We start from the raw sequence: 27,180 nt of genomic DNA, 5'->3' as shown, positions 1-27,180 counted from the left end.
ATAACTTCGGTAGAATTAGTAACATAGGAAGTAGTTTCGTACATATTATTCAGTTCGGCAAGTATAACCACTAATCCTTCCCAGTCTTTTCATTTTGAGTGACTCTTGATTAAAAGCATTTAGTAAGTGAATGAACGTATTTCAACTGAATCATATTTCCAGAACTAGAACAGATACTTAAATCTCTTTCGTCGTGATGACTTATCAGACTGAGTCTGAATAGCGTTTGAGTTTAATCTCTTCGATAAATCTGAATATCAAAATCGAAATACATGGTTCTGTATGAAAAATGCTGATAAACATTATGATATCACAATTATTCAATTTCTTGTTAAACCTTCGCGTAAACTGTTGGCACTCGACCTACTTTTAGAAATAGAAAACAATTTGAAATAGTCATAGCTATCTGTATACAAAAGTCAAATCTTAAAACATAGAGAATTATCTATTCAAGATATTCAGTTTGTCTTGTATACTTATTAGTTACTATCCATTTTTTTCTGATAAAACACTCCCTAATTTAAACAATGAATAGACTTACATCTATAAATTCTTTCTTATTTGTATACATATATAGTGATTGAGTAAAAGATTACTGATAATCATGGAATATCTAATACATAAATAAATATTAAGTATGTTGAATTAGAATGTGAATGAAGTAAATACTTTCATCAACATATTGTTATCAGTTGCTGTTCTTGTTTATTTTAAATGAATATTCTCTTTTGGAGAAAGAAAAAATAGTTTGGCCTCTTTTTCTTGTCTCAATGTACCAGAGGGTACAGTGATTAAATGCATAAGAAGAAGAAGGAGAAGGGGGAGAAGAAGAAGAAGCAAAATTACATATATATGTATCCGTTATAGCATAAAGGAATCAATTCACAACCATTTTAATGAATATCCATGTCATTGTTATCACCTGACATGAATTTATTCAATATAACAATAAAATGATTAATTAAATGACCAAAAGAAGTTTTCATCAAAGTTCATATTTGTAGTTATAAGTCAATTTATTAATGATAAATACGTTTGGAATAATTTAAGAAATTGTTTACATGGTAACAAAGTAAAATACCCAATACCTTATTTTATAAATTTCCCTTTTTTAAATGGTAAAAAGGCGGGTTTTTTTAAAGAAGAGATAAAGAAACATTCTGAAAAAGTGATTTTAACTAAGTAACTGTATGTAAGAAAAGGCTAGAGAAGTAATGTCTTTTTTAAGAAAAAAAAAGAATTCGAAATAACATTCACAACCAACTTGTGGCTTGTCCTTTTTGTTTTTGTTGTTGCTAGTAGTCATAAAATCATAGATCGTATGACGATTGATTCTTGTTGAAGTTAATGAATTATATCTGCACTGTTATTGAGTCCAAGATAATGAATTATGATGTTTGTTGTTATTATTGTCGCTGGAACTGATTTGGTTTTTGTTCGTTTTGTAAATAGTAGTCATGAGTTACTTCAGTTGTTTGGAATACATTACCTTGTTTTAAACAAAAGTACAATAAAATGTAATTTTCCAAGTGTTCTTTTTTTAAATATAGGAAAGTAATAAAAAATTGATTTGTTACTTATGGACAAAATGTCTTACCTCATATGTTTGCATTAAACTAATTATTTATAACTCTAATCAGAATGGGTTTTGTGGAGATTTCAGTAGTTAAAATCATGAGTCACTTGAAGCTAGACAACCATGGAAAACCTGGAAGCACTGGACGGCCGTTTCGTCCTATTGTGGGACTCCTCAGCAGTGCGGACCCACAATTCCACCTCGCGAGATTCGAACCCAGGACCTACTAGTCTCGCGCCAGAGCACTTAATCGACAGACCACTGAGCCGGCATCCAACAGTATTAATGTCTAACTTCAACCAATCCACGAGGTTTGAGCAGCCGTTCACCGATTGTCTTCAGTGAGTTGTTATCTCACAACAGACGTGGTTGAACTACACTAGTCACTGCTTCTCACTAGAACTCTAGGACATGTATTTTGAAGCGCTCTGGTGCGAGACTGGTAGGTCCTGGGTTCGAATCTCGCGAGGTGGGATCGTGGATGCGCACTGCTTAGGAGTCCCATAGTAGGATGAAACGGCCGTCCAGTGCTTCCAGGTTTTCCATGGTTGTCTAGCTTCAATTGACTCATGATTTCAACTATGATTATAACTCTAACTTTAATTCACTGAACTCAACTATCTCTACTCTGATTTTACTCAATCCGTTAACTAGAGTGGAAAGTACAGTGTATGTTTAAGGTTTCGTGATAGAGACTACTGAAGAACTGGTTTGTTACGTAAGAAGATTGTATGCTTAAACACAAAATAGTAACATGAAAGAAATATGATTAAATTTCATAGGGGATTGAATGAAATCAGTTTGTATGTCACTAATTTTCCAATCAATTAGAACTTGAATGTTAGTAACAGGTTTTCAAGTAGTTTCCAATCATGATCTGATTAAGGATTGGAAATGACAGCAATAAGTTGATGAGAAGTTTATTGTAATGATCATGTTTCTAGCAAAACTTCTAGTCAACGTTGATTGGATAACATGCTTCCTAATAATTACAGTCTTTCTTGTCTATTGCGAGAAATTTTCTGGATCACCCCAACTAGTTATTTTATTCTATCATTAGACAGGTAATACTGACTTAAATTAGAAAAAGTAATTCATATTACATATAGGAATAACTCACTATTGAAAACTCGATGTATTTGTGAATCTTTTACTAATAAGATTTATTATCAGGGTATCAAAATGGTTAAAAAGATAACTGTATAAATTGGTGAATTGTCCAGAATCAGACTTTTAATCTTGATTTTGTGTGGGTAAATTGTAATAGTAATTTGATTTTCGACACATGAAGTCGTTTAAAGTGTGTGCGTGTGTGTGTGTGTGACAGGAAGAGAGAGAGACAGAGACAATACTTACCAAATTGTCCTGTATTCGAACTACGTCCATCTGATGGAATTTGTCCATACATTTTATCATCTTCATTTGATTCTTCACTGGCCGCTGGAATCGGCATTAAATAGTTCAATAAAAGAAATCCTAATAGAACTAAAGCTGATGCTGCTCCATACACTCTAAACATTGTTGGAGTTCCTGATAGATATAGTTAATTAACAGAAAAAAATTCTTTAAAGGTTAAGTGTTTTAAGTAATGGGATTAAAATCCATAGTGAACATTTACAAAATATACTCAAGTTATATATTGATATACATTTATTTTAATCTCACCAGGAAGTTCATATTGATTTATTATCTTTCCAAAAAGTCTTTTGTTACTAACGTTAGAATCTTTCTCTAGATAAGTCGGTACAATATTAACTAATCAGAGAACAAGTATTAGATATTCAATAATCCTTTGTACCTATCCCACCAATCAGCGGTATGAGAGTACAAGCTGAACAATGAGAAATAAATTTACTGTAGCCTAGATCTGAATTATATCTTAGTCAAGAAAATTCGCCGGTTTTTAATGTTAAATGATTATAAACAATCAGCAGGAACTTCAGGAGATGAAATTCTAGTTATTTGGCTCTAATCAGCAAGACATATTTACAGTCTTCATGAGATGAACGCTCCTGGAGAAATTAAGACATAGAAATAATGTTTAATAAAAGGTTTTATTTTATTTGAAGTAGGAGATGCTTATATCAAGAAGGACAATGAAAGCTTCTCAATTGAACCATTTAATTTAAATAATGCAATATTATCAAATAAAGAGGATAACATTTCCAAAAAATCTCAATTATTATTTACCATAACTAGATATAACAAGTCCACCAAATATGGCACCTAAACCACGTCCCAAACCATAATGTATTGCACGAAGAAATCCTAATGTTGATGAACGAAACTCCGGCTGGAATGCTTGCATAATATATGAACAACAGGCTACCCATACACCAGCATGTGTAAGACCTGAAAAAGGTTTCAGAGGAAGAACACAATATCATTGGGAATCTGATAGAATCATTATCTATTATTCAAATCAATATAATACTTACCATTATAAGTAACTAACTATATCTTCTTAAACATAGAGACCTTTAGGAAGTTTACTTGATTTACTTTACTTCATGTCCATTGGAATTTTTTTGTGTTTTTCAATTTCTTTCTTGTTATTTATTAAAATGAGTTTTCCACCATAAGTTATTATCCGTGAAACTGGTTTGAAAATTCTTCTTTATTCTAATCTGTGGAAAAGCACGTTTAGCTAGAAGTATAAATATATTGTCTGTCTACATTTGTTGATCATTGAGTGATAATAATTATCATGTTTGTCTAGCGCTTAGTTCTGATCGGTTTCTATCGATTAAATCCCAAAGTAAACATTAGTCTAAGTGACCTGAAATCATGAGCATTATGTTATGATGCTAGTTGGTTATCAGCAGATGGTAGAAGACACAGAACGTAGGTTTTGTGCTGGTTGTTATATGTCAACAAGGTGTATCTGATATCCCGAAGGAGCTGACGTTTTGTATGAGATTCATAAAACTGAATGTCATAGCTTAAACCAATTATCAAGAGTCTGTTGATTTTCTATGATTCTCCCTTAAAACAGTCGTTATCCTGTTTCAAGGTTCACTATTTTTGAAGATTTTACTAAACAACTGATGGGTGAATTTATTTGACCTATCAAACAGTTATTAATCGACAACTAAACAATACAAGTTATGTTGACTTCTGCATAATTCTGTTGTATAGATGAGTATTGAAAATTATGAATAATGTATGGTGAGATATAAATCATCAACAATAATTCAAGTTATGATAACATTCTTAAATAAGATGATTCTCTGAGAATTTCCTTATATCATTAATGTAAGGAACCTTTAGCTTGAAAATTGCAACTTCTATTCTATGTGATGTTATGTGTGCACCCTTCCTAAACAGAGATGAAACTGTTACCTAGAGTCTACTTGTTTTCAATGATTTTTCAGTTAACATTAGCATTGGTGAAAAAACGAAAAATTATCATACACTACAGGGTAGTAGCTCTTAAAAACTTTGGTACCCTTTGAGTAGTTCACAGAGCATTTAGTTGCCTAAAGTTGTACGTACTTCACTGAATTATTATCTTGTATCTATCATTCTTTCAGTTTTCTCATTTACTTTAAGGATAAACCCACTGAAACACTTGAAAATCTTCACAAACTCATTGTCAACTACCTGCCAGCTGAATATCGATTATCACAACTATTTGTTAACGAGTAGAACTCGCTGCCTTAATATGTGTTTTAAAGCTCCAACGAAGACAATTTTGGATTAAGTTGGAGATATCCCCTACTATGTCTAATACAAGCCTATGTTTGCACTGAAATAATCACTATTCTATCATGACGTCACTCCCAGTTTAATGCTTTCCATACCTTGTATTACTGTGAAACAATTTGAAAATAGGACTTTGGCGGCGAGACTATAACTTCTGGACGAACCAATCAGGTTCAAGATAGCTGGTCTTGGATTTTGGAGCGAAATTCATTCGTCCAAATGGCTAAATAGTATTTCAGAATCATAGCTAATTTCATTTTATGATGAAACCCCTAGCTGCAATTCCTAACCGTAACGCTAAACAGTAAATCTTAATCCTGATTCTTCACACTAATTTGTAACCGTCATTAGAATTTAGTAAGTAGATGGACATCTCAAGGTCATCCATAAATTTTATTTCCACCTTATTGACCTTTATGTTCACTGAATAAGTTCAAATACTCTTAACCTATATATTATCTTGAGTGTATAAAAATAAAGTTCTTGATATTAACATTCTTTTATAAAAAATAGTAATATACAATGTTGAATCACCTTGTATAAATTCAAAAGGAAGTATCCACCATGGATTTGTGATCCAAGAGACATAGAGAAATCTTGCCACATTACCAACTAATCCCAAATACAGAACTTTTATATGACCTAAAGATTTAGAAAAAGAAATTGGCGAGACTATAATTTATGGACGAGCCAATCAGAAGCGTTTGAGGGATTTCAAGGTCACAGCGCTAATTTCAATACCTTGTAGTGACCGGCCAGTCTCGATAAGAACACGATTGGAATAATAGAAACAATTATTATTATTGTAACCAATTGTACCAGAGATTGTTTTACTGTATTTGTTTAACTGTATCCGTTTCACTTCTTGTTCCATATACCGCCTGGTTTGGTTCGAGCTTGCTCACGCACTGCTTGTTCGCTTGTACTCTTTGGCACGTCTCGGTATTATTTCGATACCACGAGATCGCCAATAAATATACTTGATCTGGACTAGTAAAGCCTTCTGGTTTACGGGCTATCAAGGGAACCAAGTCATATTTGTACGCGTAATCGAATAGTAGTGGTGATCATAGTCCGTCCACGACTCGACATCCACTACAACTGGTGAGCCGTTGTTGGAACACGCAATACAGCTGGTAACCCAATCCATCGAGCACAAGTCAAACTTGGCCAATTCTCCAAACCAGATCAATCCGGTGAGTCTATTTATCTATCCACATCTGTTGCATATATTCGTATTGATATTTTTCAATATATAATATTTTGGCAACTTAATATGGTAGATAACGATAAGAATAACATAAATATGATAGACTCCGAGATACAGGTTATCAGTTTTCGACCGGTTCCTTTCATCCCTCATGATCCAGAAGTCTGGTTCGCGGCACTGGAATCTCAATTTGAGATCCGCCGCATAACCAATCAAAGGCAGAAGTACGCCTACGCTTTGGAATCATTGCCCGGGGATCACCTAACCGCTGTCCGTGAGGTTGTCCTCAATCCCAACGTTCCAAACGTTTATGACCGTCTTAAGGATGCCATCCTTCGACATTTCCTCCCATCAAGAGAGGAACGATTGAGGACACTTTTAGCACGTCACCCTATGGGTGATGCTAAGCCGAGCCACCACCTCACGCGCCTGCAATCCCTTGCAGGAAACATGACAGTTGACTCTGAGATAGTCAAAGAGTTGTGGTTCGAAGCCTTACCAGTCAGTATCCAGCCAACCCTTACGGCTCTGCTCGAGGACACCCCGCTCAACAAGGTGGCCCTCATAGCAGATAAGATTCTAGCACGAGTTAACACCAAAGACGACTATTTGGTTGCTAGTACTTCCCGTTCTAACATTGATCTCGATGCTAGACGACCTCCGGCTCATGGGGATAGGGACAGATGTATCCATACTCGTCTCAGTTTTCGAGACCGCGCAAATGTGCCAGCCCCCTACGTCCCCCGACCCAGGTCACAATCTCGAAAAGCCATAACGACTCGCCCCAAGCGGGCATCTTCCAAGCCACGCCAGAAGGCGGTTTCGGAAGCGAGTCCAGGTTGGTGCTGTTTTCACCGTGCTTTCGGAGCCGGTGCCCGTCATTGTCGAGCTCCCTGCTCATACAAGGCGGGAAACTTCTCAGCCGGCGAATAAATGCGGCCGTACTCGCCGGCACTTCACCTCAGGTTGGCCGTTTATTTTACGTGCACGATTATCGCACCAACGCTAGGTACCTTGTGGATACGGGTGCCCAAGTTTCTGTCGTACCTATCGGTAACAGTAAGTCTCAAGCCACTATGCTTCGACTACGCGCTGCGAATGGCTCAGTCATTCCCACCTATGGTACACGACAACTTACGGTCAACCTGAGCAACCGACGACAGTATCTGTGGACGTTCATCATTGCTGATGTTCCCACAGCTATACTCGGTATCGATTTCCTACAGCACTATGAATTGCTAGTCGATTCACGTAGGCTGCAGCTAATTGATATTTCGTCGAACAGCAACTTTATGGGCTCTAAAGCCCACACAAACGCGTACCGAATCACAGGTGTATTTCATTCGCGTGACGATTTATTCCACGTTTTATTTCAGAAATTCCCCAAATTAACTAAACCTCTCGAGGAGACTCCATCGGTGACCAATCGTGTGGTACACCACATAGTCACCCGCGGACCACCAGTCACGGCAAGACCTCGCCGACTGGCACCGGACAAATTAGCTTTCGCTAAACGTGAGTTTGACAATTTACTAGCTACTGGTATTATTCGTCCTTCTCACAGTCCTTGGGCCTCACCTCTCCACATGGTTCAAAAGAAGGATGGGGTTAGTTGGAGACCATGCGGAGACTACCGAGCGTTAAACACAGCTACACGTTTCGATAGCTATCCCATCCCCCACATACATGACATCACGGCATCACTCAAGGGCACGACAATTTTTTCCAAGATCGATCTGGTACGAGCATATCACCAGATCCCAGTCGCTCTTGAAGATATAGAGAAAACTGCTATCACGACTCCTTTCGGTTTATTTGAGTTCCTACGAATGCCATTTGGATTACGGAATGCTGCTCAAACTTTCCAAAGGTTTATCGATAGCATTGTACGAGACCTAGACTTTGTTCACGTCTATATTGATGACCTGCTAATCGCATCATCAAACGTAGATGAACATTATCAACACCTGACGCTACTATTCCAGCGCCTTTCGGATAATGGAATAATAGTCAACCCCGATAAGTGTGAACTCGGGAAGAAGGAAATGAAATTCTTAGGTCATGTTATTAAGCATGAGGGTATTCTACCTTGTGAGGATAAAGTACGTACTATAATGGAGTACACTGTACCGTCCACACTCAAGGAACTGAAGGCATTTCTCGGTTTGGTCAACTTCTACCGACGCTTCATTTCGCACGCAGCAGAACAGTTACGACCGTTAACCGATTTACTTCGCGGTAATCCACGCAAACTGGAATGGAACGACGCCGCACGTACTGCATTTTCAGATATCAAAACGGCCCTAGCTCAAGCCACACTTCTCGTGCATCCTGACCCATCAGCCACGCTTAGTATAGCGGTTGATGCATCGGATTTCGCCATAGGAGCCGTTATGCAACAGAATATCTCCGGTAGTTGGCAGCCCCTCGAATTTTTCTCACGACGCCTCACTCCCACGGAGACGAGATATAGCGCTTTTGGTCGCGAACTGCTAGCAGCCTACTGCGCCATCAAACATTTCCGGCACGCTGTAGAAGGTCGTAAGTTCATCTTATTCACCGACCATAAGCCCTTAACGTATGCTCTGCATACCAAGTCTGACCGCTACTCACCACGAGAGTGCAGACATTTGGACTATATCTCCCAGTTCACGACAGACCTTCGTCACGTCAAAGGCGAGTCGAACTGTGTTGCTGATGCTTTATCACGTATCCAACTGAATGCAGTTACTTTGCCAGTGCTCGATCTACCTGCTATGGCCGCCGCCCAAGCAAACGATACTTCATGCACGGAAGCACAACAGTCTACGTCCCTTCAATGCCGGGAAGTACCCCTAGCTACTAGCTCTGGTACTATCCTATGCGATACTTCCACGGGCCTCCCTCGACCCATCGTACCCTCCGCTTATCGCCGTCTCGTCTTTGATGCCCTTCATGGTCTATCTCATCCTGGTATCGCAGCCACCCTACGCCTCATAGCTGCACGATACGTCTGGCCGTCAATGAATAAAGATGTCCGTATGTGGGTAAAACAATGTTTACAATGTCAACGATCAAAAGTGCACAGGCACGTAGCTGCCCCTATTGGCACTTTCGCTACGCCTGATGCTCGCTTCGATCACGTTCACATAGACATTGTAGGACCATTACCACCATCGCACGGGTATGATCACATACTCACATGCATTGATCGTTTCACAAGATGGCCCGAAGCTATTCCCATCACGTCTATTACGGCGGAGACAGTTGCTCACCGCTTCGTATAACGATGGATAGCTCTGTACGGTTGTCCCTCGACTGTCACGACTGACCGAGGACAACAATTTGAGTCCGCATTATTCTCCTCACTAACACGGCTGCTTGGTACGGAACGCATACGCACTACCGCCTACCATCCAGCATCAAACGGTTTAGTTGAACGGTTTCATCGCCAACTTAAAAGTGCTCTTCGAGCACACGAAAACAACAATTGGTACGAAACCCTTCCGCTCGTCCTCCTGGGAATCAGAACGAGTCTAAAGGCAGATATTCAATGTTCCGCCGCTGAACTTGTTTACGGCACGACATTGCGTCTGCCTGGGGAATTTTTCACACCACGGAGCAGCACTAAGTTCGGCGAATCAGACTACGTCCAACGACTGTCTGCATTCATGCGAACACTGACTCCGGTGTCAACTCGTATACAACATCGACAGGTCGCTCTCCCTCGAGAGTTATCTACCTGTTCACATGTTTTCATACGAGTAGATTCGGTACGCAAACCTCTACAACAGCCTTACGAAGGACCTTTTCACGTGATTTCCCGTCACGAAAAGACCTTCAAGGTTGATCGACGTGGCCGCATCGAAACAGTCAGCATTGATCGTCTCAAGCCAGCACACGTCGATGACAGTGCTATACCTGATAAGCCGAGACCCAATGTTAGACCCATCAGAGCTTCTAGCGGGATTTCTACATCTACTTCGGATCCCACGCTAGATGCACCTGAGACCTCATTCTCACGTCCCAGTCAACAGCACGTGTCATCTGCCCCGTCTACGGACGAGACTTCCGTCTCACGTCCAGACCTGCAGACCACACCGCCCTTGACTGCGGATGAGATTGCAGGCTCACGAGGTTCGAACGAGACTACCGTCTCACGTTCTGGTCGCCGAGTACGCTTACCCGTACGCTTTCTCGACTAACCTCATAACCAACTACGGATACAGTATAGGAATCTACCCCTATACTACAAGAAATCTACACTTTTCTCTTTTTCTATCATTTTTTTTGTTTACCCCGAGCCTACGCCTCTGACCATCGCTGTTCTGGTATCGTCGACTTTAGTAAACTTTGGCGAAAGCTGGCCTGATCACCCACGCTCTAGTCAACGTACTCAGTCGACCTCTCTGGCTCCAAATACGTATGGTATACATTTGGTCCCGAACATGGTTATCCTGGTCGCATCTGGTTCCTTGGCTCAATCTGGTTTCGTCCTACGTCTGCAGCGTTTCTGGTCCGGACCTCTACGAACGCAACCTTCAGATTCTGGATACAAACCACTCTGGTGTAGCATGCTAATCCAAGCAATCAATACAGCACGTTCCTTCTGGTACCGTTCTACGTCAAAGACTTTTGGTGGCAACTCGAGGATCAACGATCACTCCCTGTTCTGCCAACGTTTTCGTCCTACAATTGCACGTTTCGCGATCAGTCCCACGAATGAAACCGCTACGTATCGAAAGTGTAAATCCTTTCTAGCGGGGGGCTCCTGTAGTGACCGGCCAGTCTCGATAAGAACACGATTGGAATAATAGAAACAATTATTATTATTGTAACCAATTGTACCAGAGATTGTTTTACTGTATTTGTTTAACTGTATCCGTTTCACTTCTTGTTCCATATACCGCCTGGTTTGGTTCGAGCTTGCTCACGCACTGCTTGTTCGCTTGTACTCTTTGGCACGTCTCGGTATTATTTCGATACCACGAGATCGCCAATAAATATACTTGATCTGGACTAGTAAAGCCTTCTGGTTTACGGGCTATCAAGGGAACCAAGTCATATTTGTACGCGTAATCGAATAGTAGTGGTGATCATAGTCCGTCCACGACTCGACATCCACTACAACCTGATGCTCATGTACGATCGATTCACAGAGGATTTTAGAGAAGACGTGATAATTAAGCGGCTACAATAAATGGGACTACTGAGAAGTTCTTTTATTTGTAATTGCAGTAATCAAATGACTTGTAGACCTTGTGAAAACTACCGTGATATTGTCGGAAGATCTCTGCTAGAATAGGAACCTTTTCCTCTCGAACCAGATTAAGACTAAGACAAATTATAATAATTACCGCAAACTGTATAATAAAAGCACCAGTGAAATTGGCTACAATATTCGCATGTGTTACTGTAACAGCTTCGGCTGTTCAGTGGTGTGAGTATTGTAGGGATATATGCGTAATAAAAATGACAAGCTTATACAACTGGAGTACACACAAACAATAATGAACCTATGTGTTCGAGGCTGAGAGAGATTCGCGACCTTATCATGGCACCAGAGACCGACTATTATGGAGCCAAATAGATGAGTTCCTCTACAATATACATTACGGTTTTAGAACCTTTGAACCTCTTTCTAACCTTGACAAGTTTTTGGACCATTTGAAAGAAGTGTATCCACCTTAATTCTTTGGTTTTGTATAGTATATTTTTACTTCATACTGACTGCTTCCTGATTGGCTAATATTTCTCAAGGTAACTTGAAATTCGTTCATAGGTCGTCCATAAACTATAGTCTCGCCAAAAAATTAACTGTCATATTATAATTACTTAATATAGACATAAATATGAATATAGTTTTTGTTAGAAACATCAATTTAAATGGTTCAACTCTGCAAATGAGAATGTTTTAACTTCTAAACACTGTATATCCATATTTCCACACAGGATTGAATCTCGGTTTGCATCATGAGCTCAAAACCATCGGGTTAGATTATTTAAATCAAGTCGTTCATATCTTTCAGCTTCAGTCCATTCGTATAATCGTTTTATTATCATAACGGCTTCTTTCCTAGAACTTCAGAGTATTCATCTGAAAGGCTTGAATCAATTCGTAATGGAATTCCTGTTTTGTTAGGGAGGCTTAATTATCAGAAGAGCTGAGTTTCAAAACATAATGAAGTATTGTCAGTGCTCTATGGTTTTTGCACGAGACTGATAAGTCCTGGGTTCGAATCTAGAGAGGCGGGATCGTGGATGCGCTCTTCTGAGGAGTACCACTATGGGAGGAAAAGGCCTTCCAGTGACCCCCGGTTTTTCATGGTGGTCTAGCTTCAATTGACTCATGATCTCAACTATGAAATAATTATTAGTTAAAATCTTCCTACAAATTAAAACTTGAACAGTTTATACAGTTTAATAACATTCAACAAGAATTAATCTCAAATACTAACCAATTTTATCAATAATTTGTTTACTAAATTGATACATCAATATCTCGGATACATGATTGATAATTGATGCAATACCAAATAATGTTGGTGAACCATTTAATTCTTGCATATGCCAAAATAAAAATGTGAATACTTGACCTAAACCCAAACCCATAAACCATATAACGAATAAGAATGCCAATAGACTTGGTTGACGAAATTGTTTCAATGCACGAAACCAACTTGTTACCTGGTATTAATTATATACACAGAAATTAACATTCATTTTCATCAAAAAAAAAACAAGAATATATATACATATACATTTATGAAAATTTAGAAGGATTCTGAATATTAAAGATTATTTGATTGGTTGAAAATCATGATAATTCGTTTTGAAGATCAGGAGCTACCTTCTTATTATTCTTTTTAGTAATGTAGAATAGATTCTCTGGATCACAATTACAGTATAATCCAACATTTCCTAACACTGTAATTATTGTTTAAATGTTAGTAAGAACAGGAATGAGTTGTACTGTAGTGAACAAGAACACTGGTGGGGACAATTGGATGTATTTTAGCACAACATTACAGAATATGAGAACCATATAATGAACAGCTAATTTGCAAAATAACAATCAATTGTCTCAATTTTGACTGGTCCTTCTACAAATATCCATTCATAGTCTCCGATTATAATTGTTCATGCATTTTCGTAACAATTGCGTGTTGTTCTCATTCTCTCATTATCGATCTTCTACTGAAATACATTCAATGTTCGACCATCACCATATACTACTTATGTGGATATCAGTAACCCACATCACAGTACGATTACTGATATAGCTTTCAATTTTTATCGTGGAAAATACAGACTATTCAAACTCATCAACACATCTGGAATATTTTTAGTTTATATTCTGGTGTGACTAAAGAGTTTTGTAACTTTCATGTTCATCCTTGATTAGTCGTTTGTGAATAAACAAATAAAACGTGACTATACTATTCGGTATTTGATTTATCTTCATTGGTTAATTAATGATTCTGGTTTAATGTTGAAATCTATTCAGTTGACAATTGTAGATCAGCTTTGTGATCGAATTAGTTAGTGTGACTAACATACATGATAAACTTATATGCGTTAAAGCAAAATGAATATTTATTATGTCGAATGGATATTATCAATCAAACAAGGATTCCTTCCATATGAAAAAAAGATTACTGAAGATGTATGATGCTTTAACAACAATCAGAGAAGTATGCAAAAGTATCCTAGAAATAGGATTTAAATATGTCAATCACAGGTTATGAACGCTTCCGAGTACCACAAAATCTAATTAGTGAACAGTATTTATCTAATATTGACATGCATATAATGAAATGAAATTCAAAATAGATTATAACAGTATTGTGGTGTGTGCTACTGATGTCTTCAGATATAAGTAGTATGCATCACTAATCAAAAGTGAATTATCTGTTGCTAGAAGGTTAAGAAGATCGAAGAAAAGAGAACGAGAACAGAGGGCGATTGGTATGGAAACGAAAGAACAATGAAGTCTGAGATAATTGATGAATATTTTGCAAATGCAGCATTTACTGTATGGTTGTGAATTTACTAAGACGTTCTGTAATTTTGTGCTTAAATACATTTGATTGTTCCCGCTTGTGTTCTTGTTCACTGCAGTACTAGTGTTTGTCACTTCTGCAGAAATTGATCTCAACTCATTTGAGAAGTTTGTATCTTACAACTTTATCTTAAAAAAATTGTTGCACTAGTTACCAACTTGTGATAATTTTATACATTTTTTTTAGATGAATTCATTTACATTTCCAACACATTTTGTAGTTATCAGTATAGGGTTATGGAGATTACTAAATTTTTGATTGAAACCATGAACCGATTGATGTTAGACTACCATTGTAAACCTAGAAGCACTGGACGGTTGTTTCGTCCTATTGTGGGACTCTTCAGTAGTGCGCCTCCATGATCACTCCGGTCTCGCGCGCGAATGCTTAACTTCTAAACCATTGAGCTATCATCCAACGGTGTTAATGTCTAACCTTAACCAATCCACGAAATTACTCGACTATGATAGGACGAAAGGACCGTCCAGTGCTTCCATGTTTTCAGTGGTGGTCTAACATCAAATCGATCCATCATCTCAATCATAAAATATTTGCTAGTGTTTTTCTTGAAGAAAATAAAACCTTTTTTTTCACTGTAATTGCAAGTAGTTAATTTTACTTTCCAGCATAATTCATAAATCTCATTCAATGAATTCAAACATTTTCTCTCAAAGTTCAGTATATAATCTGGTCTCTTTTTTTAAATCTTTTTGGGTTGAAAGATAATTCATTATATTTATTGATGATGATTATTATGAAAGTAGATAGAAACAAAAATGGTTTTCTATATTAAATTGTTTGAATCTTCCCATTGATGTATAGGACTGCAATTGATCAGTCTCTTATTGGCATATGTGTATACTGTGCGTATTGCCTCAATATAGCCTTAATTCACGAGCATTATAAGCAAAGATGGATAGTAGCTGGTAGTGGAATCCAGGACGCGTGTTTCGTCCTATTTGGAACTGGTCAGCTGGATGTGCCTGCATCTGGGAGTTGATGTTCACTCTGAGACTCGAACCCAGTACCTTTCGCTTCAAACGACATCACCTTATCCACTCAGCTACTGAGTCCTGATAGCCACTTGCATGTGCAATGGGGTGAAGTTTATATTCACTTAGTATTGTTTGTTTGACGAGTTCCAAATAGGAGGAAACGTGCGTCCTGGATTCCACTGCTAGCCACTATCCATCGTTGCTTACTAAAAACCTTGATATTCACTGAATTACATAAAATGTTTAAATCAATGACTTTTAATAGTAATTTATTAGGAAAAGATCTCTATTAACCAGTCATTGTTAAAATGGGAATTTTTGGACATTTGAAGTAAAATTTCATTATGAACGAATAATAAACTCAAGGATAATTAAGAATTAAAGGAAGCAAAATAAATGATATTTCTTAGTTCAAGTGTCTTTAATAGTAAACATCCATAGATTGATTATTGATCAAGCCTAGGATATTCGTTTCTCGTAATAGGAGTGGTAAGTACTCAAAATGTTTTTCTCTTACAGAAAATAGATTTTGTTCGTAAGTCATTAGTATTAAAGAATTAATCGAATTAAAAATCTCAAATATGTTTACTGTTACATGATTAGTAAACAACTTTTCAAATGGCACACACACACTAGCCTCTCTACTCCGAATGTGCTTGTAACTTTATTATCTGTACTATCCGCTAATAAACTGTGGTCACAGATTCTTATTGTCTTCTGAATTCAAACACCGTTTGGGATTTATATAATAACGATTATCAAGGTGATTGATTTATGAAGCTAAGCCACTGCAGATGGCAAGTTAGTGATAACTTCTGTGACGTCCAATAATAGAATGTAAAATCCGATTTATTGTTCCTTAGTAGTTCAATAATTCACCAACTAATCATAAACAACTCCATACATGTTATAATCATAATTACTATTAGTTTACTTACTTTTAATTGAGCTGCAGCAGCTAATTCTTCTTGTTGTGCATCTATTGTACTTTGACTTTTTAACTTAACTCCATCATTATTTTTTTGAACAATTTTGATTCCAAGTTGTTGTTCTAAGATTTCTTCATTACTATGTTTAGATTTTTCTTTGCTAACAACTTTTCCTGTTTCTATTTCATGAATTAATGGATCAGGTTTCCAATCTTTTGCATCAACATCTTCATCATCATCTTCATTGACTAACTTTGAACGACTTTTTGTTGTTCTACCGAAAAATGTTCTAGCCATTTTATCTTTTACTAATTTGAAATACATACTCTCTGAATCACCTTCATATTGAAAAGTGAATTGTGTTGCAATGAATAAAGCGAATGCAATAAAAACTGAATATGTTGCAAAGTTTACCATGTAATTTTTTTCACGATAACCAGGATGTAAACATGGATAGTCAGGAAAACTTGTAGAATGATCTAATATTAAACCAATGAAAAACATTGATAATGCCCAACCAATTGAACCAAATATACGTTGTTTTTCATAATTATTACAAAAATCTATTCCACTTTGTTGTAAAACTGCTGCATCAACAATTGGTATAGCAGCACAAGACATAAGTTCACTAAAAAGTACCAACAATAGGATTACAATGAATATTTGATTGATTTTTGTTTGACCATAAACAACTGTAGAATAAAGAGGCATAACAAGACTTCCAGGTGGAAATTGGGTAGGATCATGATAGGCTTGTGTTCTTGCATAAAGATTTTGATCACCAGTCTGTTGTCCAACACCTGTACCCCAACGTGTCGCTTTCATTTTTGGTGGAGATACTAATAGTTTAGTGTTTAGATAAAGTGGTGATTGTCCTAATTGATTACGAATTTTCAAGGCTAAATCTCTATCCATATCAACAGATTTAACATCATCATATCTTGATGCTTTATAAGGTTGAATAATGCTCAAAATTAAACCTTCTTCATCATCACTTGTTGTAGCATTATATCTTGTTGATCTTGGTAAACTTACTAAACAACCTTCTGGTGTTGGACGTACAAATCCTAAGCCAAGTGTGAATGCCATGGCGAAGAATAAACTAACTAAAACAAACATCTTGCCTTTCTTCCATTTATCAGCTAATGCAGTCCAAAATGGTGCAGCAAAACACTCGACTAATGATCTTGTCCCACTTAGAATACCACATTGTAAAGCATTCAATCCAAGTTGTTTAAAATAGATTGATATAAGCGGGAAAAGTGAACCAAATGCAGCATAATAAGAAAAATAAAACAGTTGATATATTAACAAAGATCTATCGAAGAATGATCGAAACCATTCCATAAAATTCTTTCTTGATGTAAATATTGATGAAACACTTTGATGTTCTTGTTCTTTAGCATATTGTGTATCAATTGTAGTGAATTCATTCTTATTCATTTTTTTCTATAATGAACAAAAGTATCAAAAGTAACTTAATTTAAGCAATTATCATTATGACTACTGACAAAGTTACTATTAGGGACAGTAAATTCGGGGCATTTAAATCATTATAAATAACAGAATTACATTACAGACGATATGAGTTAGGGGTTAGTAATAGTGATAATATTTATAACAAAAGTCACTTAAGTCATTTTACACTTATTATTAGTTGAAAGCGTGAGTCAGTTGAAGCTAGACTACCAGGAAAAACCCGGAAGCAATGGACGGCCGTTTCATCCTATTGTGGTACTCCTCAGCAGTGCGCATCCACAATCCCGCCTCGAACCCAAGACCTACCAGTCTCGCGCTAGAGCACTTAACCGACAGACCACTGAGTCGGCATCCGATGGTGTTAATGTCTAACTTCAACCAATCCACGAAGTTGAGCAACCGTTCACTGATTGTCTTTTGTGAGTTCGTATCTCACAACAAACGTGGTTTGAACTCCACTGGTCACTGCTTCTCACTAGAACTCCTGAATTTACCTCTCGAAGTCAGTCACTAGTGCTTCCAGGTTTTCCCTTGTGGTCTAGCTTCAAATGACTCACGCTTTCAACTATGAAAATACAAAATCTCCACAAAAACCCCTTCTGATAATAGTTATTATTAGATTAATCGGAATTATGTGTGATTTCTGAACAATATCCTCTATGCCTCACTTTTTTTTTGCTTTACAGTCACTGATACAGGTAACAATTCTACTACCTTGGTATTCATATTGACGATTCCGACTACTTATGATGAGATATTCTGACTCGATGTACATATGTTCCCAGTTCTATGTTGGTTATTATTGACTTGGTAGTTAAGCTAAAGAATGTTGGATAAAGTCGCTGTGGGCTTGATTAATAGTTTAGTCTTGTGCAATTATCATCATAGGACGAGTTAAACTTATATGACTACATATAAGCAACTGAAATTGAGGGAATAGGTTTTACATACTTTAGAAATTGTAAATTCTGATGAGGAATTACAGAAAATGATAACCGGTCCTTTATATAATACTATAAATGCAACTTTGAAAACTCTGTTTTTTTACTGGTAACCATCTTTCGATGGTATGATTATTAATAGAGGTCCATGTTTAAACCGTTGTCTGTTCGGAGATTAACATTATACCATTAATTATTAGCTAATGAATGTTTCTTCTCATGAAAAGAAATCGAACTAAATATTTCTCCGTTTCAGATACTTCTCTTAAGATCAAATTATGAAATACTTAGACTTAAAGTGGAAAGTAAGAAATACGGACGTGGAACTTTAGGTTACAAAGGTAGTAATAAAGTCAATGTACTTACATATAAGTAAATTTGCAACAGAATGTATCACTGAGCAAATATAAAAATATCAATCTTAATTATTAGCACTTACATTGAATTTCTTCGACTAAAACTGTAGTTTCATTCAATGATTTTGGTTGATAAAAGTTACATAAATGTAAATTTACAAATCAACTCACTATTTATCAGTTCACAAATGACCTTATTTATTGATTCGTTAGATACTTAAAATTTATAAGAGGAAAGAATTTTTTCTTGGGAAAAATTTTTCTACTCATTCTATAAATTCTGATTGGTTAAAGTGTGTTACTTTCAAAAAAAATTTTTTTTGTCTTATAAGACCTCACATTCTTTTCTGTCTATATATAATCCATATTATATATTCCAACAAAGTTTTTATCTTTATATTACCTATTCGTATTATAAATAAATAGAAAGGAATAAATGAAACATCAAAATAATGGAAAGATCGAGAAACAGATAACATAGAGATAAGTGGGAGTATTTTTCATAGTTGAAAGCGTGAGTAAATTGAAGCTAGACAACCAAACAAAACCTGGAAGCACTGGACAGTCAACTCGTCTTATTGTGGGACTCCTCAGCAGTGCGCATCCACGACTTCACCTTGCGAGATTCGAACTCAGGACCTACCAGTCTCGCTCCAGAGCGCTTAACCGATAGACCACTGAGCCGACATCCAACTGTGTTAATGTCTAAGTTCGGTTCATGCACTTTCATAACAATTGCGTGTCGTTCCTCTTTTCTACTTATCAATCTTCTACTGAAATACATTCAATGCCCGACCATCACCATATACTACTTATGTGCATATCAGTAACCCACATTACAGTATTATTCCTCCTTCTTATTAACTTTTATTTAACGACCAGATTTCCTTAATAATTTATCCTCTAAATATTACATTTGAATTGGCTTACATACATATCAAACTTTAGTTAAGGGATTTTAAAAAACGGTCAATTGATGATAATATTATCAGGTCCTAGAATCATTATTACTATTACACTTGCTAACCTTTTAGAGAAATTTATTCAGCATCCACCCCTATCCACTATATCTGACCTAATTCATATTATTCTATATATTACATAATTTCCGATTTGTAATCCCGTTATTCTCTCTCTTACTCCATGTCAACTATATTTATTCTGATCATATATCATACGATTTTATTTCACTTATAAACTGATTCAAGTCAACACTTCATATTAGTCAGCCTCAACATTAACGATTTGATTTGATTTGATAGGACAAACACTCCTTGATTCACATGTTACAATTTCTTAAATGATGTACTCTGACTTAAACTTGGCCAACTATTCTCTTGTGGATTATCAATTTAGATTTATAATTGTAGAACCCTGATGAGGAATTATTGGAAAGAATATTCTTCGTTCATATAATTGTGTTTTAATATGATGGGAATTTTTCTGCGATTATAATCTTAAATGTTTAATTTTATATAAAAGAAAGAGATTTGTTAGTTAAATTTTCCTGTTGTGGTCTGTATTCGATATTATCCCTAAGCTTCATGTATTGTTTGTCTTGTCACTCGATAACGTCCTAACGGTGTATTGATCAGAAGACGAATACGAAGGGTTGATTGCGTTTATTATTGGACCGCACACAGATATCCAAAATCATAGGCACCTTAAGCAAGCATGAAAGAGTAGTGCTGAAAGCAGGCGAGTGAACGTAAGAGTCGAATGAGCGAGAGATCAATTGATCGAGTCAGCGAGTAAGCGAGTACAGTACAGTAAACAGGATTAAGATGTACAAATACTTACAAATGGAAAAGCATGAATCACTGAATCAATTAAGTGATTAATAGTAAGGCTAGCAGAATGAATACATGAGTAGGCAGTAAGCAATGCTCAAGCATACATAATAAAGGTACAATAGTATAAATAGGTTGTTGTTGCACGAATGACTGTCGATAAATAAGATAACAAAAGGGCTTAGCCAAATTAGATGTAAACAAACTCAGTTGTATGTGAGTTCCTGTGTTCCTTGTTTGGACAAAAATACTTAGTTTTTCAAAGAGGTTTATATCAGAACTCCTTAGTCAAGGATGATTGAATCTATTGGCTCTTTGTATTCAATACTGTTGGAAGTTTATCTTTGTAACCAAATTCTGTAGCAATGCGTTTTTATTTGTTTTATTGAACAATTGTTGTTTTAATGCAGGTAATACTGCAAAATAAAAAGGTTACTTTCACCTTAGAAATTATCCGCTGATTTAAATTATTCAATGAAATCATCTACATTTTTAAAATTAATGGTTAAAATTATTTTGCTTAAAATTTCATTATTTAAATACTGTCTATTGATTGGCACATATTGAAACTAAATTATAAAGTCTGCATTTGATTACAGTTTGTGTTTAGTACAACGTATTAGGATAACCGGTTACTTGTCTAAAATAAATGTCAATCAGGCAAAGATGGATAGTGGTTAGCAGTGGAATCCAGGACGCGTGTTTCGTCCTATTTGGCACTCGTCAGCTGGATGTACCTGCATCTCAGAGTTGATGTTCAATCTGGGACTCGAATCCAGTACTGTTCGCTTCAAACGACATTGCGTTATGGGACGAAACGTGCGTCCTGGATTCCACTGCTAGCCACTATCCATCCATGCTTATAATGCTCGTGAATTAAAACTATATCTAGGCAATACGCACAGTATGCACATATGCCAATTAGAGACTGATCAATTGCAGTTCTAAACATCAATTGGAAGATTCAAACAAACAATACTAAGTGAAATGTCAATTCAGTTCATAAGAATAATTGTTTCTTTTCAAAAAAAGATTATATAGTTCCAGTTCAGCTAGAGTTGCATAAAATCATTCGATTTCTGTTTAAAAGTAAAAAATATGTATTGCTTAGTATTCAAAGCTGTGAACCGTAGACGGTGAAATTGAGAGTGTAGTGTCAATGATATTTTGTAGTGCTTAATGTAATGTTGTGTTGTGCAGTCTTTGATATCTTACTGCAGCTCTATAAACTGTTAGAAACCACAATTTATGAATAAAATTTTACTTAGAATGTTTTACTTATAATAAATTTCAAGTGATTTACTGCAACTCACTGGGACTACTATTTTTCAAAAGAATGTTCATTTAACAATGCATAGGTATCGAATGTTTCACTGGTAAATCTGGATCGATTAGTTTTAGTGTACATTATGAAGTGAATTAAGTTAAAGATCCAATAAAGACTGTGAAGTACTGGACAGCTTATTCACCATAGTATGTATAACCTCAGTGGTGAGAACTCATGACACCAATAATTTAATCTAAAAACGTCAAGCTTTGGTGATTGCAAATTATCTTCAGACCACTTGTAGAGTCTAGTGAACTCGGTGATGAGGAAATATATGGTAGGAAGAAATAGAAGTGCATTACTTCCCTCTTTTCATTGGTTGTCTTCATAAAGTTAGTTCGTAATGTGCTCTGTCTTCAGAAGTGGATAATCTCCACAAACCTCGTAAGTCAACAGTAAGTTTTGGCGTAAGCTGTTTAAACTTATTATAATGTCGTTTATTTAGAGCAATGACTGACCATGCATTTTCGATCGTACTAAGAAGTAGTGATATTCTCAAAGTTGAGGATAAGGATTTCTAATGAATAATAATAAATATTAAACTTGGTAAGAATAAATTTTTACGTATATTGCCATCAAATTCTAAAAATTATAAAGTGAACTGAAAAAAATTTAGTGAAAATCTCAGATCCTAAATGGACAGAGAACGTTGGCTAACGTTTTCTCTCCTTCACCTCATCAAAAGGTTATCAGTTTATCTAAATAATCTTAATCTCAATGTACCTATACGATAATGTAAACTTATCAGTGGTCACACTTTGTTCAAACTTGATAGTATTTCAGTTAATTAGCTTAGTAAATCAACTTTTAAGAAATGAACGTGAAGTAGAATATTTAACTTAATGAAACTTACATAGATTTGATATAAAAAGTGACAAATATCCTTGTCAAATTAACATTAAATTCTACTCAAATTGAAACTTGATCAATCTCATTGCAATACACTTGGACATTATACAAAAAGCAACTTATTATGGTGACTGTTTTACTCAATATCACATGTCATACAAAGTAAATACTAATATTTGGGGAAAAACATTCTTGGATCTATTTTGAAATCAAATAATAATTTGCGTAGATTAGGTTGTCAAGACAGTGCAATTACAAGTCTCTGATAGATTACATAGAGTACTGCATATAGGACTAGTCCTTGTTCTCTATTCATTTTCAGGAACAGTTTGTCTATGTATTATTATAATGATTTCATATCTTACACGAACATATATGACATTATTAGTATGTTTAAATTTTTCTATCAGCTTTCTGTTAGGATGCACACTCTCCAAGTTACAGTTATGTAACTTTAATACTGTCACTAATGAAGATTTTAGTGATTAACAGCCATGATACTGTGTACTACGTAGACGGTTATGGGAGTTTCATTTAATGTGTGGTGACCTACTTTTGTGACGAGAACGCGATTGTTATAATAGAAGCAATTATTATTATAACCAATTTTACCAGTGATTGTTTTACTGCACTTGTTTGTTTAAGTGTACCAAAGACATACTTTCTTCCGTTGCCTGTGATCTTGCACGAACTCGCTTACGCTTGGTAGTTCCGCTTGCAAACGCTGGCACGATCTTGATATTCTTTCGATATCACGAGATCGCCAACAGATATATCTTATTGTCAACAGCCTTCTGGTTTTTCGCCTACCGAGGGATGCAACTCGATATCTGGCACGTAATCTTCCTGTATTAGTGATAATAATCAGTCGCGACTCGACGCTAACTACAAACGGATGAAGTTTCTAATTTGAGTCATTTGACAGACCAATTGAGATCCTTAGCATGATCCATCTTTCATACATCTAATGTGTTCTAATTTTCAATATCATGAAAAGACTCTGAGATATTGTGCATTAATTTGTCAAAATTCTTTGGAACACGGTTAAAAAGAACTAAGTTGAAAGAGACAGGAAATGGCTGGAAAAAAGACTGTGAATCTATATTTTGAGATAACTCTCAAACGCATCCAAACAACCTTTAGGTAATACGAAAAAAATTAAGTATTAAAGAATGGTTATAGATACTAGCTTTGACTAAATGTTTTGTTGGTCAAAGTATGGTATGTAATAAGGTGATCAACGTCGACTGACAATTTCAATACCCTGGATATATTTTGACTAAAAATGCTTACGTTAATGGTGTACATATTGTTCCTGTATACGGCATATAAACTGTCAGTATCTTACTAAGAATCATGAACTATGAATGTTTACGAAGAGAAGAATTATTTTTCTAGATTGCCTTTGTAATAACTTAAGTTGATTAGCTAGGAGTTGACGGCAAACGTCTTGATAATGTCAAAACATTATGGCCCAAGTATTCATTCACTTCCTTATAATGTATAGGCATTATATTTTCTATTATTTTCTATTGAGTGTTGAAAAGCTTTGTGCTTGAATAAGGTAACCTCGCTCTTAAGCTGTTCGATCCCGCGATCTGAATAAAGATCTATTCACTACAATCCTGGTTTCTTCTATCGATAAATCGAGAGGCACCCACAAGCACGAAACATTCATTCCGCTAGGAAACGAACACTTACTGTTTCGTAGCTTAATTTAAGAAAAAATAATGTCGCTAATGATGGGTAATTATAGTATAGAAGCAAAGACGCTAATTAATGTAACCAAAATGACAGCAATACAGAAGTATCACTAATGATCAAAAATATGGACAGGTAAATTATTTTGTCTTAAAGTTTTTTATTGATACTATAAAAACTGTTCGAACTGATCCAATCCAATTGCCTGAACATAACATGGAAAATAGTTCAAAGATGGAGTAGATTCGCATGTTCTCTGATCTTAAAAGGTTTCAGGAATATCGGATGTGAATTTTCATGTAGGCCACTGGCAACGAAAAGCCTGATAATCACAGACATTTATATCATTTCTCTTTGTAACATAGTGTTTTAATTAGCTCTTCCTCTGACTGAAGACGAGCGAAAATTCCTCATCACTATTTTATGAATCACTGAAATATATCCACATTACATTCTTTCATCACATAGTTTACCAATGAAGATTTTTGGAACTGATGTTTCTCTTCTCTCCAAGTATCTAACTGTCCAGGAAAAACAACCTCACTAGTCGTAAAAGGGTGAGCTTCTTATTAATTCGTGTATATAACTGAGAACTTTCAAGGATGAATAATAGATGGTTTACTCTGAGTAAAACCACTTTTAGTTGTTTAATGTCAATCTAGTTCTGGCCTCTTCAATATATCGAAACCGTTATCATTCAGTAAACACACCACTAATAAACGTTTCCAAGATAATTAGTGAAGTTCATCAACATCAATATATTGATTATGTAGATGTAAAAATAAGAAATAAATGTGGCTGGACTAGTGTTTCTTTTGAACGCTGACTTTTAATTGTAAGGTATAAACTAGTAATAACTAAAGAATTTAAGTTCGAAGATATTGAGTATTTCGTAAAACATTACTTTCTGTGATATAAAAGACACCATATAGAGAAAGGGAGGAACATCAAGCCCCCAAAATTTTCGCCAACCGTGATAACTGGTAGATAGAATAGTGTTCACAACAGTATTAAGTGTAAACGATGCTCCCTGATGGCAGATTCACATCAAGTATTGAGAATGCTCAGAGTACTTCTGCAGTCTTACTGGTTCTCAACCACATGGTCTTTGTAGCTGAGCATGGGATAGCCGAGATTTCTATTCAACAGTGAACATGAAAAAGCCAGAAACTGTAGACGCGATAGCACTTAATCGGTATAGTATTGCTCCATCATGCAGATGTGGTCACCTCTTCATTTTCATACCAAGTATATTAATCTGTCAATAACCCAAATGTGTTTTTCAGAAGCTCAAAATAGCATATTACTGACTATCACATAGGATAAGTCAGTATAGATCTCATAGAAAAGGTAGTCACATCATTGTAAGTCTACAATCTCGAGCTTAAGTCTATTATTCTACTAACAAAGATGAATTCATATAATGCTGACTCAGACCGTAAGTACACGATAGCATAACGCTACTTTCGTCCAGTTCCTACGGTCCTTTACGTGTTGAACAAGGACAAGGTTCAAGATCATGTTTGTAGCTGTAAATAATCCCAAGAACTGATAGTTCCATACGTCTTCAATAGTGACCTTACTAGTTGAACTGGCCAATCGCTTTCTGAAGGAATTTAGTCAGACAACCAGCGGTCACCCCGTGTCACACACTCCACCACAAAAACCAGTCACGACTTACCACGTACCCCTCCCCGAAATACCGATCATCCTAAAATGTCAACGAATTCTTTCGTTTTAGACCTTTAGGTCGACTAGATTTGGGATTCCTGACCACAAAGTTGTTTCGGACAAAATTGTTGTCAAACCTTGAGTATGCGTGACATTAAAGTTGCCTCAGGTACTCAGAATTTGGAGAGGTCTTTACACGTATTACCTCTATAATCAAAGTATTTCAACGCCGTCAGATCAGAAGTCAGAAAACGAAAAGTTCGAACATATATTTGAAAGGCTTCCGATATATCGAAAAGTGTTCAATCTAGGCTGGCTAATGGTCATGAGAGATGTGCAGCACGGCGTGTCTACTCATGACTTGGTGTGGATGCGAGACCGAGCTACGTATGTTCATTAAAACTAATGAGGTCAACACCAAGCTTCGAAGACTCGCATAACTATTTATTTCGGGGATTTATTTACCACTACACATTTTGGTTTCACTTAGAAATTCCATTTCCGAATGACGGTCAAGTTTAACATGAAGATGTAAATACTAACAAAGTTTTTGTACAACAGACGCTCATATAACGACCAATTAAGAACAATTATAAGGAATTCATATTT

General features: G+C 36.1%; 1 protein-coding gene across 1 annotated transcript; it reads right to left on the bottom strand.

Moving 5' to 3' along the window:
- Positions 1–764: 764 nt before the first annotated feature.
- Smp_145040 (hypothetical protein) lies at positions 765–17,900 on the bottom strand (the record flags this gene model as incomplete). The annotated part of the gene is made up of 7 exons (XM_018797236.1): positions 765–1,489; positions 2,933–3,106; positions 3,767–3,928; positions 5,816–5,923; positions 12,929–13,157; positions 16,467–16,705; positions 16,796–17,900. The coding sequence occupies 7 exons, from the start codon at positions 17,898–17,900 to the stop codon at positions 1,407–1,409; spliced, it is 2,100 nt and encodes a 699-aa protein (XP_018652298.1). The 3' UTR covers positions 765–1,406.
- Between the last annotated feature and the right edge of the window lie 9,280 nt (positions 17,901–27,180).

The sequence above is a fragment of the Schistosoma mansoni genome, chromosome 4, assembly GCF_000237925.1.
Source record: "Schistosoma mansoni strain Puerto Rico chromosome 4, complete genome".
Lineage (NCBI taxonomy): Eukaryota > Metazoa > Platyhelminthes > Trematoda > Strigeidida > Schistosomatidae > Schistosoma > Schistosoma mansoni.
Note: the sequence above shows the minus strand (reverse complement) of the source record. Positions and strands in the feature narration are given on the sequence as shown.